The 22403-nt window shown below is 40.9% G+C and overlaps 1 protein-coding gene across 6 annotated transcripts in view; it reads right to left on the bottom strand.

Moving 5' to 3' along the window:
* The window catches only part of LOC126284672 (mucin-19), a 518756-nt gene that overhangs the window by 181741 nt on the left and 314612 nt on the right, over nucleotides 1-22403 (bottom strand). For 4 of the 6 annotated variants that reach the window (XM_049983781.1, XM_049983782.1, XM_049983780.1 and 1 more), the window contains one exon: nucleotides 19568-19630. The exons of the other annotated variants lie outside the window; for them this stretch is intronic. In XM_049983781.1, the coding sequence (XP_049839738.1) occupies nucleotides 19568-19630 (63 nt within the window). The remainder of the gene's footprint in view (nucleotides 1-19567; nucleotides 19631-22403) is intronic. 6 annotated transcript variants of the gene reach the window in all.

Below are 22403 nucleotides of genomic sequence, written 5' to 3' on the forward strand. Positions count from 1 at the left end.
CGTGCTAGGCGTTAAGCTTCAGAAGGAGGTATAAATTTTATGCGGCCTACTAGTATTTCGAAACACTTTGTACACCAGTAATAACATACAGATCGTCGCAATTTTTCAAGCAATGAGAACTCGGGAAACAATTCTACGACAGTGATGGAAGGTCACTGCCAGAATATCTGGCAAAAAAAAAAACTTAAGCTTTACACAATTTTCCATCATTGGAAAATGCCCTTTCAGTACTTAAAACGCGTAAGGCGTTAGATACTATGTCAGTGACAAAATTTTAAGGAACTTCTCGCCAAAGGGTCACGAAACCACTAATGGAGTGTGGACGTACCTCCAGTACGTCGAATTCCATTAAACCAATTTCTGTCATGGTGAGATAGCGCTGCGGTTTAAATATCTTATTCCTATCCGGGAGAAGCGAGATATAGATAGCCACTCTGTGAGGTTTAATTAAATCCCTGGTAAGTGGCAGCATGGATTCTTCAAAACGCTCGCGGCAGACTGCATTAACCTTCCTACTCAAACTGAGTTCTTATTTCGTCGCGAACCACCTCGCTGTCGACAGGAACATTTATTTTTAACAGGTCTGTAATGTGAGAAACGAATTGGTCCTCTTGTGAACATAAACTCTATTTCAACGACATCTTAAAGGTGTCACTACATCGTGATGTACTAAAAGCAAATTGAAAAATACTTAGTTCAAGGGCAGTAATATGACAACAAGAATGGAATGCTTATAAAGACAAAGACTGTCAAGCATTACCGATTTCGAAAGGAATGTATGGCATCTGGAGCGAATCACCCCATCACGCAGCAAGTTGCCCTGTTTATTGTACTTTGAGGAACACGAGATGATTTTATGCTTGGCGCTTTGCTGTAGGGCCACAGATAGCTTCCTCCGGTATCAGCGCCTTCGGAAAGTCGCAGGAGTATCGTAGCTGACTTCTGATGGACGTAACGGAGAAATTTGAGCGTTTTTTGGCAACATCCATCAGAACTTTTTCCAAGTGGCTAGACGCTCACCTTAAATTTTTACACTCTAGCGACGAACATTACTGCAGTAACATTTGCGTAATGATATCAGATGGTACCGTAAGTCTGAAGGGGAAGTACAAAACACTGTCGAGTCGTTAGCTTTGTTCTGTGCAGACTGATGCGATCTATGTGCACCACATATTTTGATGTTTACGAGGCTTATTAACATAACGACCTCGTTTTCAAATGCATCATAAATAAGGGATCTGACCTATCCTTTCAGTCCTTACATAATTTTGATGCCTTTAAATTTAATAGAAACAATGACAATTCCATGTGAACATAATTCGTTACTGCAACGAACGACATCTGCACTCATGCACCAAATCATAATAAGGTATGGCACGAGGAATCTTTCACTGCCTAGCATGGCGGTGGCGTTGATATCTTTGGTGGTGATCCACTTTAGTGCCCTCGCTTACGGAGGGCTATATAACCTCCATTAGAAGGGAAGACGAGTCTCCTGGAGCCAAAAGAAACAAAGACCTCAACAGCGCTTAAATATGTCCTTCAGAGAGTTTGCCAATCCATTCCCATTCCACTGTAGTACGGAACGGAAAAAAACCATGTGGGTTTCGTGTTCCGTCCACGAGGAGTCAGAGACCGTATTTTAAGTATACTTATCGCCACTCTCATATCTTGCAATTACACTGAGCATTACCTGAGGTGTGGCAAGGACAGCGGTTTCAAAAAATGGTTCAAATGGCTCTGAGCACTATGCGACTTAACTTCTGAGGCTATCAGTCACCTAGAACTTAGAACTACTTAAACCTAACTAACCTAAGGACATCACACACGTCCATGCCCGAGGCAGGATTCGAACCTGCGACCTTAGTGGTCGCTCGGTTCCAGACTTGTAGCGCCCAGAACCGCACGGCCACTCCGGCCGGCGACAGAGGTTTCATTGAGGAATTTCTGGCTCTTCAAAACACACTTCAAAATCGATATCCTCGCGTGTCCTCTAGTTATTCGTGCTTATCATTTAGACTGTAACGTGGGCATTGCATTTTGATTTTTATGTTATCGATGTGCACTTCAGAGAGAGAGAGAGAGAGAGAGAGAGAGAGAGAGAGAGAGAGAGAGAGAGAGAGAGAGCAAGTCAAGTTACTGTTTGGTCCTGTTGTTGCACCGTTTTGGCCTCTGCGCGGTAGTGTTGCCAACTTGGTGGATTTTCCACTATAACTGGTGGTTTCTACCCTCCTTTTAGTGGCGAAATATTGCTTCTAGTGACTGGTGTATTTTATAATGGTTCAGTAGAATTTAGTTTCATTTACCGAAAATGCGATCTCTCAACCACTAAGCTGTTTATATGTTTCGAAATATGTTATTTCTACTTTATTTGATTTCAGAAGTATTCAACTTTTACTGCGAAGACAACACTGATGCATTACAATGTGACATCAAACGAACCATCACACTCGATGGACTACATGCGGGAATTCCCTGTAGAATGAACAGTAGCACCCAGTTATAGTTTATTTCACGAGCGTAGGCGGCTTGCGCAGGTGCAGGGAGCGCAGAAACAGATTTCAAAAAATGGGTGCTCACTTATTTCATTGTCGCTTCGAATAACCAACGAGCGCTTGTTGGCTCACGCAGGGTGCGTCACGTCACATGCGCAGAAAAATTAACTCGACCGTCGTCATTCGTAGCTGTCATTCTCAGTGTATGGTATTTTTTTCACGTCACACGTGTATAACTATGCCGAAACGACAATATACGCATTAGTTTCCGGATTCTTCGCGCAGTAACTATGCAGTCTAAAATTGCTTTTAAGTCAGTGCCCATTGGGAATAAAAAAAATATAAGGAAGAAGCAAGCCTTGCATTGAAACTTCCTGGCAGATTAAAACTGTGTGCCGGACCGAGACTCGAACGCGGAACCTTTGCTTTTCGCCAGGAAGTTTCAAATCAGCGCACACTCCGCTGTAGAGTGAAAATTTCATTTTAGAAGCCTTGCATAATTCACCGCCATGCATACTAGTATACGTGTGGTCGACCATTTGGGAGACGTAATTAATCACAGTCGTAGTACAAGTTTATATGCCAACTAGCTCTGCAGATGATGAAGAAATTGATGAAATGTATGACGAGATAAAAGAAATTATTCAAGTAGTGAAGGGAGACGAACATTTAATAGTCATGGGTGACTGGAATTCGTCAGTAGGAAAAGGGATAGAAGGAAACGTAGTAGGTGAACATGGATTGGGGCCTGGTAGAATTTTGCACAGAGGACAACTTAATCATAGCTAACACTTGGTTCAAGAATCATAACAGAAGGTTGTATACATGGAAGAATCCTGGAGATACTAAAAGGTATCAGATAGATTATATAATAGTAAGGCAGATATTTAGGAATCAGGTTTTAAATTGTAGGACATTTCCAGGGGCAGATGTGGACTCTGATCACAATCTATTGGTTATAACATGTAGGTTAAAACTGAAGAAACTGCAAAAATGTGGGAATTTAAGGCGATGGGACCTGGATAAACTGAAAGAACCAGAGGTTGTACAGAGTTTCAAGGAGAGCATAAGGGAACAATTGACAGGAATGGGGGAAAGAAACACAGTAGGAGAAGAATGGGTAGCTCTGAGGGATGAAGTAGTGAAGGCAGCAGAGGATAAAGTAGGAAAAAAGATGAGGGCTGCTAGAAATCCTTGGGTAACAGAAGGAATATTGAATTTAATTGATGAAAGGAGAAAATATAAAAATGCAGTAAATGAAGCGAGCAAAAAGGAATACAAACGTCTCAAAAATGAGATCGACAGGAAGTGTAAAATGGCTAAGCAGGGATGGCTAGAGGACAAATTTAAGGATGTAGAAGCTTATCTCACTATGGGTAACATAGATACTGCCTACAGGAAAATTAAAGAGACCTTTGGAGAGAAGAGAACCACGTGTATGAATATCAAGAGCTCAGATGGCAGCCCAGTTCTAAGCAAAGAAGGGAAGGCAGAAAGGTGGAAGGAGTATATAGAAGGTTTATACAGGGGCGATGTACTTGAGGACAATATTATGGAAATGGAAGAGGATGCAGATGAAGATGAAATGGGAGATACGATACTGCATGAAGAGTTTGACAGAGCACTGAAAGACCTGAGTCGAAACAAGGCCTCGGGAGTAGACAACATTCCATTGGAACTACTGACGGCCTTGGGAGAGCCAGTCCTGACAAAACTCTTCCATCTGGTGAGCAAGATGTACGAGACAGGCGAATTACCCTCAGACTTCAAGAAGAATATAATAATTCCAATCTCAAAAGAAAGCAGGTGTTGACAGATGTGAAAATTACCGAACTATCAGTTTAGTAAGTCACCGCTGCAAAATACTAACACGAATTATTTACAGACGAATGGAAAAACTGGTAGATGCGGACCTCGGGGAGGATCAGTTTGGATTCCGTAGAAATGTTTGAACACGTGAGGCAATGCTGACCTTACGACTTATCTTAGAAGAAAGATTAAGGAAAGGCAAACCTACGTTTCTAGCATTTGTAGACTTAGAGAAAGCTTTTGACAATGTTGACTGGCATACTCTCTTTCAAATTCTGAAGGTGGCAGGGTTAAAATACAGGGAGCGAAAGGCTATTTACAATTTGTACAGAAACCAGATGGCAGTCATAAGAGTCGAGGGGCATGAAAGGGAAGCAGTGGTTGGGAAAGGAGTGAGACAGGGTTGTAGCCTCTCCCCGATGTTATACAATCTGTATATTGAGCAAGCAGTAAAGGAAACAAAAATTCGGAGTAGGTATTAAAATCCATGGAGAAGAAATAAAAACTTTGAGGTTCGCTGATGACATTGTAATTCTGTCAGAGACAGCAAAGGACTTGGAAGAGCAGTTGAACAGAATGGACATTGTCTTGAAAGGATGAAATAAGATGAACATCAACAAAAGCAAAACGAGGATAATGGAATGTAGTCAAATTAAATCGGGTGATGCCGAGGGAATTAGATTAGGAAATGAGACACTTAAAGTAGTAAAGGAGTTTTGCTATTTGGGGAGCAAAATAACTGATGATGGTCGAAGTAGAGAGGATATAAAATGTAGACTGGCAATGGCAAGGAAAGCGTTTCTGAAGAAGAGAAATTTGTTAACATCGAATATAGATTTATGTATCAGGAAGTCGTTTCTGAAAGTATTTGTTTGGAGTGTAGCCATGTATGGAAGTGAAACATGGACGATAACTAGTTTGGACAAGAAGAGAATAGAAGCTTTTGAAATGTGGTGCTACAGAAGAATGCTGAAGATTAGATGGGTAGATCACATAACTAATGAAGTATTGAATAGGATTGGGGAGAAGAGAAGTTTGTGGCACAACTTGACCAGAAGAAGGGATCGGTTGGTAGGACATGTTCTGAGGCATCAAGGGATCACCAATTTAGTATTGGAGGGCAGCGTGGAGGGTAAAAATCGTAGAGGGAGACCAAGAGATGAATACACTAAGCAGATTCAGAAGGATGTAGGTTGCAGTAGGTACTGGGAGATGAAGAAGCTTGCACAGGATAGAGTAGCATGGAGAGCTGCATCAAACCAGTCACAGGACTGAAGACAACAACAACAACAACAACAACAACAATGAAGAAGACAAAGAAAAAATTTAGCTTCACTGAACCAAATGCACCTCTGTTATAAAAAAAAAAAAAACCTCGTTATCACAGCTTTCACTGACTTTCTAAAACAAGATTGTGAAGATCAACCATATAGCTTATTAACTGATGAACCTACTGGTATTGCTGTACATGAATACTTGGGAGTGATTACAGTTTATTACAGTAAATTACATCAAAAAATATTGTCTACATACCTTGACGCTGCTGAACTGCACGAGTTTATGCTAAAGCTGTTGTCTCTGTTATAAAGAAGATACGTCAAAGATTCGATTTTCGACTTGAGTATTTAATGAGCATTGGTACAGAATGCCTGTCATTGTTGGAGTAAATAATGGAGTGTTTACGAAATTGGAAGAAGAGGTACCACACCATACCTGATTTCAGTATATTCCTTGTGCCATTCCTTGCAACTGCAAAAGAATTTTTACGGGGAAATTTGGATTTTTTTAATTAGACGTATGAATGGTTTAGTCGCTTCTCTTCCAGTCAGTATCTTTATGAGTTATACAAAACCGTCAAAAACAGTTCAAGCGTGCCAGACAAAGTGATTATCAATAGAATCCGCTGCATCAAGAATATACATGCAATGGTCAGAACTAAAAACATATTTTTCCATAGCCAAAGTGCGTGAAAGGTGTGATATGGCGGAATTATTGCACACTGTGTGCGAACGAGATTAATTACTCATATATTTCAGTTTTATACCCACTGTTAATTGAAATAAACAGAATCAATAAAATGTTAGAGTTGAAAGATACAGATCACACCAAACTCTTTGATGAGTTGACGAACCTGATAGATACGCTTGCAGCAAAGTTACGTTGCCCGCAAATAATGTTAATATTTTTACACAAAATATTCATGATTTCTCCTATTTTATTTGGGATTCTGGTCTGAAAAGCAGTTTCTTGAAATGAGAAAAAAGTTCACCACTGAAAGCAGAAGAAATGTTGTCTAATCGGTAAGACTGACTGACCGAAGAAATAAATAACAAGTTACCAGAAAATTTGACGCCGATGAAAAAAATTTCCAGAATTACTGATGGATAAGGACTTAAATCAAATGTTCAAATGCGTGTGAATTACTACGGGACCAAACTGTTTAGGTCATCGGTCCCTAGACTTACACACTACTTACTCTAACTTATGCTAAGAACAACGAGCGCGCGCACACACACACACACACACACACACACACACACACACACACACACACACACACACACACACACACACACACACAATGCCCGAGGGAGGACTCTAATCTTCGGCAGGATGGACTGCGCTTCCAGTGACATGGCGCTTCTAACCACACGGCACAAGCACTTTAAGCAATATGAATGTAATGAAAAACAAGGAGAGGAATAGATTGAAGATAAATCTTTTAACTGCTAGATTAAGAATACGCTGTGGGTTGAGGTTGGAAGGAAAATGCTGCAATGAATATGAAATCCCAATAAATGTTGCAAAACAAATTAGTACCAAAGAATCGTATCAATCTGAAACCGACGGCGATGATGATGCAGACAAAAATGATTCATCTGCACAAGACGAATTCATTTCAATAATCAGCTGCTGTTATAGAACTTGTTGTATGTCCCTGACCTTGACTTACTGATTTATTTATTGTATATTCATTTAATGACTGAACATTTTATTACTTAATAATAAAGGAAACTGCTAATATACTTATTGTTTTCTTTCATAAAAAATTTAAAAAATCAGGGAAATTTTAGTGATTATGAGAGTAGGGACATTGTTGTAAGTGGTTTTCTGGTGGTTTTTACACTTGGAACTTGTGGGAAGCTCACTTTAACTGTTGGCAACAATGCTATATACTTAACTGAGTGTGGTAGGTGATAGACGTATTTCGTAGTGCTGTGTTGACTTAAGATAATATCTGTTAGCCGAAGAAAGATATATTGTAAAGGACACCAAGGATGAATATGATGTGTATACTGGAAGGCAAAAAGAATATAAATTTTTAATAATGATTTACTTTTTTTAAGAGAAGTAGTTTGGTGTAAGACTGCAGCATTCTGCAGCTAATTTTTCAGAATTAAATTGCTCAGAGTTGAGAGAAAGACCATTCCACTATAATGAGTTATGCATTAAGATACCAACTAATCAAGCTGTTCGGTTTTTATACAAATTCTCTGCTAACATTGTACTCTCTTCAAATCATTGTTCCCTTTGTTAAGCATAGTATTATAATACTTCATTCTAAAATCGTTGTCTTGGAACATAATTTCATAGGATTAGTTATTCTTCCCATTCCACTGTAGAAGGTTTATCATTAGGCATTATCACACTGCTCCATGTAGCAAGCAACAGTTTGAATATTTATTTCTAAATCTAGCTTGCCACTGCCTGCTTGCTGTTGTGCTTTCGAGGAATCTGCAAAAATTTTGTGAAGACTCGAGGTAAGTGGAAACTGATTAGAGCCAGATAACTGATTTATATCAGTTGTGCATTTAATATAAAGGCAAGTTGTATTGAGGCCAGTTACAGTTCAGTTCCAATCAGGTTCTGTTCCGTCAAAGGTTAGCACACGAACTGAAGTGGATAACAGTGAGTCCATAGTTTTAGTAATACTTAGACTTTATATAAAGTGGGAGGTAAAGTTGGGCTAAATTTCATACAGAAACGTATAGTGGGGAGGTTACAACGCTCGATGTTTTTATTTTTAAATGAACATTTTCATTGGAAGATTGTGAAACACTTCTGTCAGAGCTCTTGTAAAACTTATGTTCTGTTCATCAGTTGCTTTTTCCATGACGCCACAGGACATTTTCTGAACATTATGGCGGTTACAAATAGTTTGACACTCGCAGATCCTGCCAGTAGGCAGGATGATGATGAATGCCTACAACTGGAACAAAATCTGGCTACGGTGGCAAATGCATGAAACGCTGAAATATTTTAAAATGTCAGAGAGTCTCTCTCGTCAAATTGCCACTGGTCGGGCACAGGTTGCTAGTGGGTAAGGCCGTGACCAGGAGGCCCTGTGGGGAGCGGACGACAGCATCTCAACAGTTGCGTTTTTCTTTTTTTTTTTAGGACGGTAGTCGTGTTTCTAAGGCACTAGCGGATTTACGATGTAAGTGTGTAGTATAGGTGTGAAGTTATGGCTCGCGGCCACCTAATGTGGACTAGACATTAAGACATTTCGAAGGCCTTTGTAGTAGACAGTTAATAACTACCTAGAGGTGACCATTGTAAAAATTGAATGAACTGATATGAAAGGATCGCATACCTTTTAATTATGACACACGCAGTTCCTACAGTTTGAAGGTCGTTTTGAGAGATACCAGGAAGGCAGTGGACATGACAAGCGTAATTTTACCTTCCGGCTCAGTTGTCTGATCCGATGGATTATCTAACCACCAACCTCACTTACATGCGGCTCATGTTTTGGGCAGGCATTTTGACTCTTTAGCGTCATCTTGTGGATGTAAACGAGACAGATGATTCTTCGAAAGTCTAGTACTGATGCAAGATATTGAAATCCACTTATCAATTTCATTTCGAAAGTGAGTATAAAAGCAGTAGTCTTCTCAACTTCCCCGTTCATTAGCGGGTGAAGAAATCCTTCATAGCCTTATGAAAAAAAGCTTTGATACCATTCGCTTTAAGTGTTGTAGAGAAACCACGGGAGCCGGAACGTTTGTGGAAGGGAGATTGTAAAGAGTTAGGCCAATTCACTACAAGAATAAAAACAGCTGCATCAAATGGCGCAGTTAAATCTGTGGCCGTTCAATGCTGCCTACAAAACCAAACTTTACCATGGCTACGCATTCGAAACCGCGGATGCGTCGGCACAATCACGCCGTCATCTGTAGCGTGCTTCCAGTTCATCTCGCAAAATTATCCACGCAATGCTCCAGCTTTCAGTTCATGGCGACAATAAAAGATCCTATGCCAACCTCACAAAAGTACTCGCTTCCGTTTGTTGTAACGCAATAGTTATGAACGTATACAGGGTGTTACAAAAAGGTACGGCCAAACTTTCAGGAAACATTCCTCACACACAAAGAAAGAAAATATGTTATGTGGGCATGTGTCCAGAAACGCTTACTTTCCATGTTAGGGTTCATTTTATTACTTCTCTTCAAATCACATTAATCATGGAATGGAAACACACAGCAACAGAACGTACCAGCGTGACTTCAAACACTTCGATACAGGAAATGTTCAAAATGTCCTCCGTTAGCGAGGATGCATGCATCCACCCTCAGTCGCATGGAATCCCTCATGCACTGATGCAGCCCTGGAGAATGGCGTATTGTATCACAGCCGTCCACAATACTTTCAAATGCCCCCATAAATGAAAGTCAAGAGGGTTGAAGTCAGGAGAGCGTGGAGGCCATGGAACTGGTCCACCTCTACCAATCCATTGGTCACCGAATTTGTTGTTGAGAAGCGTACGAACACTTCGACTGAAATGTGCAGTAGCTCCATCGTGCATGAACCACATGTGTCGTACTTGTAAAGGCACATGTTCTAGCAGCACAGGTAGAGTATCCCGTATGAAATCATGATAACGTGCTCCATTGAGCGTAGGTGGAAGAACAAACTAAAATGAGCTCTAACATGGAAATTAAGCGTTTCTGGATACATGTCCACATAACATCTTTTCTTTATTTGTGTGTGAGCAATGTTTCCTGAAAGTTTGGCCGTAACTTTTTGTAACACCCTGTATAATCTGTGCAATCCTTTCAATCTATTAGACTACATCCAGAATATTGCATCTGCTTTGTAGCGACTGTGAGGCAGTCAGCAACGCTAAAGCAAATGGCAGAGGGCTTTAACCAACACGTATGACCGTGTTGAGAAGTGATACGCTTTATTCTTCGCCCGTCGTAACACAGGAAGGACCACAGCGAATAGAAACAACAGAATATTAGTGATGAGTTCCTATGTAACGTGCGAAATGTCGCTACTTCGCGTACAGTTTAAGGTAAGCGAGAACGCTACCGCAAATTTATTACGTCTTTACTACTAACTCCATTCGCAACACATTTTGCCGATAGTATTCACATATGTCGCTGAATGTACCTATTAAATTATATCACTGTACGACACATAGATCAGGATATATGACGTTATATACACTGAGACGCGTGAAAACTGAACTGCAGCGCAAAATTCACAACAGATACGGGTTAAATTTGTATGTGCAGATGTGTATTAAATGTGGTACAATATGTGATAAAAATTATGTGCGTATTCTGGCAAAGCCGCAAGTAAAAGGCTTGTCTTAAACTCTGCATCTATTTCCACCGAAGTTGGCACACACGTTATTTGTATCTGGGAAGCTGTGCTATGGGGCGTAGAACAACCAGACCGCAACTGGGGTGGGTGAGAGAAGATGGATAGAGACGAGTCGGGGTGAGGAGATGGAAGACTGGAATAAATATATACCCCTACAACGCCAAATATTCAGCTAGTTTCCTACAGTAAAATTATGCACTATTTCGCAAGTTTGAAAGTTTTTGCAGCGAGTTTCGTTATCAGCACATATAAAAGGGGAATATGTTAATTGTAAAGCGCTTTGCAACCATTTTTTTTTTTAAATTTTGGGTTTGCAAGCGTGGTGCATTATCACTTTTTTTTTTTAGAAAAAACGCCACATAAATAAACCGTATATTCTACGAATTTCATCCTTCCAACGCAAAAAAGAAAACGCTAGTACGAGTAGGGTTTAACGTACAAGTAAGGCCAATGCAGACGGGAGACAAGCTCGCAAGCAATTTGGGGAAACAAAAAAAAGCATAAATCTGGGTGGAGCGGAAATGAATCATCGTACTCCCGAACGTGTGTGCAGCATCTTCCCATAGAGCCAGTTCGCTCAATGCGCGGAAGGAGGAATGCAAGTGTCATATTTTTGGCCAGCGAAAATTATGTAAGAGAAATCATTCAGTGTTGAATATTCGGCCGCGAATGAAAGGAAACATTCCGTATTCGCTCAGCGAGAAAAAATTCTCGCTTGGAGTCTGACTAAAACTGTGCCACTGCTTGCTGTCTTTCTGGAAAAGGGAAATGGAATCGCTTGCCTTACTGCTGGTTCTGATTCTAAACTTGTCTGCATTCTAAAGTGAGCAAGGTTAGCTGAATGTTGTAATTACAGGGTGAAATCAACACCGTTTAACGCGTAACTGTGCGAAAGGAACGCAGCGCAACAGATTACATCAGGCACTAAATACCTCGACTAATGGAAACTCAGCTTTTGCTCTCGGATAGCAGAAGAAGACTGTCACGCCGATCGGCGTAAATCAGTAAGACGAATGTGGAGCGGCTGCGACCGCCATCCCTATTTAGGGCGGCGAATAAAAGCAAAGGGCGCGAGATTTGTGTGGCGCGTCGCCTGTGTTTGCGCCGGCTAGAGATCGGCCGCACAGCCTGTCCTGGCGAGCAGAGTTACGGCCGGTGGCATTGGACACCATAACGCTGATTCCACTCGCTTCCCATTCTCAGCGAAGCGCCTTCCACATGACGCTGTAGTGTGAAAGTTTGGTTGCTAGCGAGCTGCCTAATCAATATAAGGGGCAGACACGTCGACGGCAACATCCTATTAGACCTTATCGTAATGAATCTGAATTCCCACGTATACGGCAAGCTGCCCCCCCCCCCCCCCTTTTTCAAGGTCTGTTTATTGCTCAATCTTTTTCAGACGTGCAGTAATATTTATTGTTTGGTTACTCTGAACAACAATATTAAACAGACCAAAAACTTCTTACATGTATCACTGTACATGATAAATAATTAACAGCCTGTAAGAATTGTATTGATATTCTTTGCCACTCGCACACAAGTGTCCTTACGTGGAGAAATCGTCGGTGTTTTGCGATATTGCGAGAGATGAATAAGAAACCCAGAAAAATCAATAAATCTTTTCAGCTGTATCGATCAATAAAGACAACGGTAGCCTACAGCATTTGGAAAGATCTTAAACTTCTTAAAGAACGAACATAGCGGCAACCATTTCCAGAGACGTCTCAAATGTTTGAGTATGAATGCGTATAGAGTTCTGCTTTCATCCACCTTTTGTGTTGCAACAAAGTAGAGCAATTCCAAAGCAGCAGTGTTCTCACCTTCCAACATTTCAAATCAGGCTAAATCTTCAACAATATTATTGCACTTTCTTTTTGAGTAGCCTAGGGAAAAAATAATATGATGTACAACCCTAAAAATATTACTGTCGGGAATAATGACTGTTACTGGCTTCTTGGTTGTGGCGCATGACGAACTTTTGAAAATTAAAATCTGAAGATAAAAATATGAATTTCTGTATAATATTTCGTGTCATTTTGTTGCAACATCAATAAATGCATATGTTGCCCACCCAGTCTACATCTACATGTATACTCCGCTAGCCACCAAGCAGTGTGTGGCGGAGAGCACTATTCGCGCCAAAGTCATATCATTCTCTCCCCCCCCCCCCCCTTCAACTCGCGGATCGCGCGAGGGAAAAACGAGTTTTCTTTATAAATATTAATCAGGCAGTAATAAAAAGATAAGGTCATCCTTTCAGGAAACATTCATCAGACACAGAGGGTTAAAAATGTGTTACATGGAGGTAGTTGCTTTCCCATTTTCAACTTTTCATAATCAGATTAATTAAGGGAACCACATACAACCAGAACTGAATGAAAACGTTTGTTGCCTGAAATATTCAAAACCCACTCTTCATCACGTTTAGGAAGATTTTTTAATTTTATATTCCACCTGACTTTGGCATCAATACATGACCAAGCTCATTGCGTCGTAGCTTGGCACTGTTTTGTCATTTCGATTTTGTATTGTTGGGTTCCGATATATTCTGCGTATTTATCGACTGATTGGGCATTGATATAATTGAAGTGTATTTGAAATAATATTCTGTGATAATGTTAAGGTGCACTGTTTGCATTACAGTATGTACACATGTTCATTCGCTGGCATGCCATCGAACCTCCTAATTTTTTTTTTTCATTCCCTATTAATTTGTGCGACTTCCGTGTGGTGCAATGTTTATGAAGAGTTAAACGATTCGTGGAATATACAAAACGTGTAAGTGTATTCCACAAATTAATATAAAATAAATGATCAACATTTGGCGCACAATGGCGATGCACGAGATCCGATCGCAAACGTAGTGCAACAACAAAAAAAATCACGAGCACCGCAAAAATCGTCTTCGAAAACAGACGTTGAAATAAAGGGAGGTGCGTGAACGTGCCACTGCTGCACGCAGAACCGACACCATATGCATGCACATCGTGCATGAACGCGTTCTACATTCGTTCGTCTTGCGTTTGAATATGGGCCGGACATTGAAAATTCAATGCAGCCGAAAATTGCCATCGGCGAAATGTACAAGGAATGACAACATTGCCGTGCATTAACATTCAAATCATAGGCACGCAGCTTTCGTTGCGTGTCAGGCAAAATAGTGCTCCCAACGTTGAATTCAGCACGAACCACTGAAAGAGCTTATGGATAGTGTGATTTTGGCTTCAAAATTGTTTCTGCGCAAATTTCGTGGTCCCAAATGGATTCTTTTGCGCAACTAATTTACTTCATGGGCGGTGAACACAGATCCATAGACACAAATGCCATCCCAATAAGATCGAACACATCGAGAAATGGGGAATAGCAGCATCGTTGGAGAAATTTCTGAACCATCACAATCAGTTATTTGGATTATTCAAAAACAGTGTCAGGCCGGTTACGCAATGACGCAAGCGCGATCGTCATCAAAGCCGACTAAGTGCCACCTGTAGAGCACACCCACTATAAGTGAAGTCATTGTTATATCAAGCGATCAATTCCAGCGTCGAGGCAACAGAATGCAGCACAGAGGGAACACAATTCAGGCGGTAGTGGACACACACCGTTCGTACGAAGCTCTACAGTAACCCCCCGTTATATTGGGAAGGATAAGACGAATATCACATTAACATCAAACAGCTGAACACGAGCAATCTGCGTTCGAAGGAGTTTATTCACTTGAGAGATGCTACTGTCGGTAATGTAGATTGAAATTTAAGTATCAACAAAATAGGAAGATCGTACTTCCATCCATACGAACTGGTACTCCATGTCATATGCAACAATACTTGCAAGGTGCTATAACTTTCGTGAGCGTTTATGTACGACCGGATTTATTTACAACGCTCACATCTAATCCCAAATGGGAAGAAATACAAATTTTGTTATTGCCATGTCAATCAGGAATACATCGCCACTACATTACTTCATGTGTGTTCAAGGAAACATTAAAATCATAGATTAATTTAATAACCAAATTGCACGTTATCGCACCAACACGTTCTTGACTGTATTCTGTTGAATGGCAAAAACGAGGTTTGCCACATCCGCACATTTTGATATGGTTAGTCGACAAAATACGACCAGAGAAAACAGACAACATTATTCCAGCAGAAACATCAGATAGGTCAACTGATGAAGAATAGTTCCCTGTTGTTATTACACTCGTGATCCATAGTCCATGCAGTGACGTGAACTTGACGCCGCCTTGCATGGACAATGAAAAATGTACGAACCGTTCCCAAAACAGTTTATTAACGAAACTATTACCAACTTTCGCGATTATTCATTGTATCGTCGTAGGAACATAGACAATGAAGGTCATTCATTTATAATGTGAATCTCAAACAGTATAGCATACAATCAGTTCATCGCATTCGCCTCTACTGTCAAAAACTTACAAAGGTCACATTAATGTGGAGTTCTGTAGTTCCGTTAAGTCAATCAAATACATTCGCAAATAGGTTCCTATGGGTGGCGATATGACAGTAATTGTAGTTCAAAATGTAAATGTAAACAATGAAATAACACGCTACCAGATGGGCAGGTACATCACCAGCAACGAATCTGTTAGGCGTGTTCTGCGTTATCCCACACACGAGATCCCAGATTTTAGAAGTAGTATGAAATTCTAGATCGCAAAGTCAAAAGCATGTCACATTCTGTTAATAACGTAAAAGGGTATACGTCGCTTATACTAATAAAATACGTGTATAATTTAGGCATCAAAGTAACCTAGGTTGAATCACTGAGTGGGTACTTATCAGCTAATTACTGTATACCTCCTCCTAAAATCTATTCTTCTAGAACGATACGTTGTCAAAATAACGAACCAGTTATATAAAAAAAACGGCAATTTCTGAATTTTGCCTCCTCTTTGATAATTTTTGGGCCGCTCAGGCCTATTATAAAATTTAGATGCGTTGATTTTACTGTTATTTCACATATTTTTCTGGCCAACTCTTAAGCTTGCTTATAACGAATTCCATTAGTTGTTGAAGCGCTTACTTTTTCCCTTCTAGTGCTAATGTCGTAAGGTAAAATGTGATGGTTTAGGTATGTTCTACTAACCCTAGTTCCTTCTCAGTTTTTTTTCAGTTTGATGATCGGGTAACTCACTAAAGAACTGCTGAGTGTAATTCTGGTGATATGCAATGTCCTTGCTTCACTCCTCTGCCTCTCAAACTGCACTTTTCTACACTATCCTGCTAAAATCCAATTCATGTCCTTTGTTTATATCTGATTACTGTTGTTGGAAGAATGCTAATCCGGACCTGAGACTGCTCGCCTACAGTTCCTACACGTACTGAAGCTTGTAGGGGTAATGTTTTTGACAAATATGGAAACCGGAGCGAAATCTGAGCAACATAACCGAAGTAGGCCTATAGGCTTTCGAAGTAGCCCAATAAAACAAAACATGTAGCCCCGGTATACTACGAAGCGAGCGAAAATATTTTATTGTCCTGTCGGTTTCTTTTTCCAGAACCAATCTAGTTTGTAAGTCTGTAATCCATATTTCCATCGTAGTTTTGGAAAAAGACCGACCGCGACATCCAACTAAAAGCCGTTGAAACTTTTTCTACACAACTCTCGAACTCTATTTAGTTTTGTAAAATATTGTATACCAAGAGGGTGCCTGTTCCACGGTTTCATTATAAATGGGTGACTAACTCTATTCCACAGCGTTTTTACTTACACTTCTGAAACGTGTTGTTGGCACAAGTTTTATGTCAAGCTGTGTTCTCGGGGATGTGTGTGTATACTGACCCACGTAGGACGACTTGCTTGTCAGAAGCATTTAAATTACTTCGAAATTCACCCCATCTTTATTCTGCAACACTGGCACTCACTTCACACCATGAAACATATCACTATATCACATGACTCAACTTCCACCATTTCCTAAACACACAGTTAACAGCAGTGACTACGTCATTTTTATTCAACGCAGTTCGCGTTAAGCCTATCCCCAGGAGGGCAAAACAAGATAATGGAAAAACATGCTAAATAAAGCATCAATAAACATACAGTGGGATAGTGGAATAAAGTAACTAATAAATGATTATATTGCAGACTCACAAGGAAAAATAACAAAACAATCGCAGTTACAGTTACCGAAATGTGTACAGATGAAGGCACTAGTGTCATAAAAATATAATGTGGCTCAAATTTTAGTGTAACCCTTCTGTAGTATCCGGAGCTACTTATTTCTTCAATTAATCCCTACATCTCCGAGACTCCAAGGGTAACTGAGAACTGAACCAAGGATCTTTGTGTCAATGGCCATCAAAGCAATACACACACTACGGAGGCACCTAATAGTTAGAAACGGACTGACTCGCTTTTGCATATGTAGCCAGATACTGTGAAACGTCGACTTGCCATGCAAGTAGCAACACCTTCAAGGTGACTAATTGTTTTGCATCTTTTCTTAAGCAAGGGAAACAAATATGAATCGCATAGGTTCACACGTGGTGTTCCATTATTATTTCAGTTTTAACCATATCATGAATAGCTACATTTGTTTCAGGAAGGAAGAAAGAAAGCAGCGGACGGAGTGGTTTGGCTACAATCACACGGGAACTGACATCTGACGATCAGGTCGATGACCAACGCCAGTCAACCCGGCCAATCTGTTCAGAAAAGCGTGTTGGCACGTGTGTGGTCAGAGTGCAATTGACTTTATCAACCAATAAACGGTTATTGCCTCGGTTATTTCCGGCGGTTGGCTGATCTGGTGAGGGCAGCTAGCATCGTATTCCGGAGTCGGCAGCAGTCCTCTAGTTGGGAGAAGAGCGGAAGATCTACACCAAAGGGTAAAACTCGTCGACGATAATCCGATGCGAATTCCTCTACCTTCGCTATCGGGTTGATAACAGGAGGCGGTTACTAGGATAACGGAGTACGAGTGGCGTGCTCTTTTGTCTTGGGCTGGGGGGGGGGGGGGGGGAGGAGGAGGAGATGGAGGAACTCTATCTTGGTATCAGTGATAAATTGCCAGTCGAAATAGAAGACAGATTCAACCACATTATTCTCACAGAACATTCGTCCTCGCAGATCAGAAAAAGGGTTAATATAAGTGAATTGCAGGGGCATCCATGATTAGGTCCCAAAATTGTTAACGCTTATTGAAGATAATATTGTCCACATATTCGGTTGAATCCAGAAGCCAACAACAGTGGAATATTGAATTCATATTAGAATATTTACCGCCAAGGATAGGCTAGAGCCACTGGTAGTGGCAACGTATTCATTGCCGTAAAGAACTCTTTAGTATTTAGTGAGGTTATTACGTATTCCAAATGTGAAATAATCAGGCTGAAGCTAAGCATCAAGGACAGTCTTTTAGCGCGAATCTTTGTTCCTAAGCTGTAGTTCGCCGTTTTAAAAGACTTTATTACATATGGTAGGAAACAGCTTAGCTCTAAAAATAACCACTGACTATCAACACGGAATCTTGCAAGTTAGTCAAGCACGGGCCCCACATTCACAATCAGATCATACACCACTGGGTACGAAATTTAACTGAAGGTTCATTTACAGATATATTCCGCAAGGATTGTGGAAGACAGTACCTTGTGTATCACTGTAACTTAACCGCTTTTCCGCTCCACTCGCAAACTGTTTGCCGGAAGAGCGATTGGTAGTAAGTCTCTATGTGTTCTCAAAACTATCTAACCTTATCTTAATGGTTTTTTCGCGAGATATACGTAGGACGAAGCAATATAACGATTGACTTTTCTAGGAGCGTACGCTCTCAGAATTTTAACAGTAAACAACACGGAATCCATAGCGTGTCTATTGCAGCGTCTGCCACAGGACCTGGCCGAGCATTTCCGTGACGCTTCCGCTCTTACTAAATCAACCTGTAACTAAACGCGCTCCTCTGGATCTTCTCTGTTTCCTCTATCAATTTTAGGTGGATATCATACTGATCAGACACATTCAAGTATAGGTCGAACAAGGGTTTTGTAAGCTACCTCAATTATGGGTGACCTACAGGTGTGTAGATGCTAATGAACTTCAAATGACAATGGTATCTCACTGCATCCATGAGTAGCTGGAACTGAAGTACAGACGTTAACACTGCATGGAACTCAGCATGACATATAAATTCTGATGCACTCGTAAAACTGATGCAGCTATTCGAATAACTGGATCTCTCCCCTCCACTTTCGATGTTTCGGGGAGCCTATGCCACGGCGCATCGCTACCGCCGTCGAAGTGAAATCGAATGCAACACACTACTAAATAAATGATTGAATGTAGTATGTAGCAGTCCTCGACAAAATTGTTTAACTGAACATTTGGAATCATTACTTGTTTTAGAATACAGAATCATTAAGTCTGTACGTTCTAATCAATTCCTGAACACCAGTCCCGATACAGGAATTATATCTCCGTCAACAATCTACCAGAGAACGAACGCAACAGCTTATATCGAATGGCAGGTACGTACCGAATGTACACTACAATTATTGGCGCTGTTACCTATAAAGTGACGGTATTTTTAGCAGCATTCCCCGCTTACAGATTCCAAGATACATTTACTTTAAAGTTATCTAATTAATGAAGTTTGTAATAGTTATATTAAATATTTAAATGCAACTTACTCGTGCAGAGGGAAAACTGACTCGCCTTCCGACTACGTCGAGACTCCGCTGTTGGCAACATACCTACAGACAGAAGGGAAAAAATACGTCAGTAACAGCGCTGTACGGATACATAATACAGGTACTAAAATACGTGGTTCAAACAGGTAATGCAACCTCACAATTAACATCGGTCTTACTAATGTTAGTCCATAACAGCTTAAAGTGTGCATAGTCAAGTCTCACATGTTAAAGAGAAAAGGCAAAAATTTCCAGGAAATTTGTGAATTCATATCAGTTTCACATTTTTTCGGAAACAAACATTTGACAGAGACCTACATCAAACATAATTTAATCGAGATAAATATTTTATTACAAGCAATAGAGCTATCAAGGGCTGGTGAAACTTCGCATAGATGCTCTCCTTGGAAGAGAGAGAGTGGTGAGGGTTGAATGGGTATGGGTGTGTGTGTGTGTGTGTGTGTGTGTGTGTGTGTGTGTGTGTGTGTGTGTGTGTGTGTGTGTGTGTGGGAGGGAGGGAGGGGAGAGAACACCCAAATTTCTGGGGCTCAATTTTCAATCGAACCTACAATTGTGTCTTTCACTTCTCCGTCTCTTTCAATGACTCTTCAGCGTGGAAAAGGCCCAGTGGCACCACGTTTCAGAGTCGCCTTAAACTGGCTGGCTAAGTCAGGAGGAAGGTAAGGGAACACAACGTCCGGTAGGATCGCTGTTAGTAGAAGCACTGCGGTGTTCAAAACAACCTTCGGGTTGAGGACAGAGTCGCCTACGTTAATGTCCTGTATGTCTCCTTAAAATAATGAGAAATTTTGGTCTTGGTCATGATCGCTCATGTAGTAGTAATAATAAGAAGGCAACTGTTCACTTTAGTAAGTCCATTCGTTCTCCTCAGCTTAGCATTACGATGTAAAATCGCACTATCCTTATGGTATCGTCATTGCAGTTGGGAAATAAATCCAAGTATCTTTTAGTATTTATTTAATGGAAGGCCATATTAAGAACTGAATAGTCCATAGCAGCCATCAAGACAACTTACAACCGGATAAATAAAAAGTAGTTGGAGTACGGCAAAAATTAGCACATATTGGGGGAGTAATTCATGTTTTTTCTTAAGGTATTGTCTCTGAAATGTAAGGGGCGTTTAAAAAGAAACGAGCCGGAGGCATAATTACAGAAACCAGTACCTGTAAGTTAAAAGTACTGACCCTGGTCTGTTGAGACCCTTGCCCCACTGTGACACAAGGCGGTGAATGGATGTGTCATAAAATTCGCGGGACTGCGATGTTAACTAGTTCCGCAAGTACAGTTAGACGTCGTCGTCGTCCGAAGTGAATCGTTTGCCCCTCAGAACCTTTTTAAGGAGGCCAAAAGCGGCGTAATCGCATGGAGAGAAGTCAGTACTGTATGGAAGGTGGCCGAGAACCTCCCATTTGAATTTTTGCAGGAGTGCCGCGACTGTGTTGGCCTAATGAGGTTTTGCATTGTCGTGGAGCAGAATGACCCCATTGGGGAGATTGCCTGGTCGTTTTGATTTGATCACTTGGCGCAGGGTGGTGAAGGTTTGCGAGTAACGCTGGGCATTCACTGTTGTCCCGTGCTGCAGGAACTGAACCAGAAGGGGGCCATTTTTGGTCCCCTTAAGAAGGCTGTGAGGGGCAACGATTCACCTCGGACGACGACGCCCAGCTGTGGCCCCGGGAATTTTGTGAGACTAGTGTCTTAACAGCCAGGGTCAATACATGAACTGATTTCTGTAATTATGCCTCCGGCTCGTTTCTTTCTGAATGTCCCTTATACATATTCACATTAGAAGCGACTCACGTAAGGCTTATGAAATAGACGAAGTGATCTCATATCAACGGGTACTCTAGGTATGATTACATTAATCAGTTGAAAGAATGGTGAACAAGCGTTGGTGCCCCGTTTGTTGATTATAATAAAAACAGTTGAAGAAAAAATGCAAGGTAATGCAAATGGAAGTGGAATGACAACACTAAGACCTCGTATATCACTGTGGGGTAAAAGCCAAGACAGCTGGCCGTAACAGACATCTTCGCGTTTTTGATCCATACGTTGGTTTGGTCTAAAAGTTGTTTGTGCTATCGCAATCCGTATACACCGACGGGATATACTTACTGGGAATTTAGTTTTATGCGATGTATAACGGTTGTGTGTGTCTCACCTTAATTTATGATTACGATCCTTTCGCAATTTTTATTACTGATTTACGATGACTGACTTCCAGTAACTACAATATTCTCAGTTTTTCTATGCGTGACTGATCAATGGCATTCTTTCGAGCTGTTAGTTTCATTTTACGCACAATATTTCGGCAACAGGCCCAACTGTCGTCTTCAGATGCTGCGAGCTGTGCTGTAATGCCAGGCGGGTCTGGCGTACAACACAGAATAGGCAACTTCGGTTGAATACCCGAAAGCATACCATAACATCAACGCGATTTTTCATTCCATATCAATTTTCATTTCTGCAATAGTGTGCTTTAAAATGTGGAGGCCTGAAGAGACAGAAACGAACATCTTAACCAGTCAATGCCGTCCCAGAGTCATTTTAATGGTTTGAGGTTGGGTAGTCGGCATGTCAACGAAAGTATTTCATAATGAAAGAACTACAGATCCAACAAGAGCGTCGTAAGGCATTAACGCTAGTCTGTGGAGAACCTCAAACTGCCTGGGGGCAAGATAGCACTTGGAATCACAGTCAGGGACACTGTGTGTCACCACAGCATGGTCCCCACACGCTACTGCAGTGTCCACACCTACAGGCCAGACCCAGCTTGTATTTTTGTGTAGCAAAAGACAGGAAGACAAACCTGACT

This window comes from Schistocerca gregaria, chromosome 8 (genome assembly GCF_023897955.1).
Source record: "Schistocerca gregaria isolate iqSchGreg1 chromosome 8, iqSchGreg1.2, whole genome shotgun sequence".
Taxonomy (NCBI): Eukaryota; Metazoa; Arthropoda; class Insecta; order Orthoptera; family Acrididae; genus Schistocerca; species Schistocerca gregaria.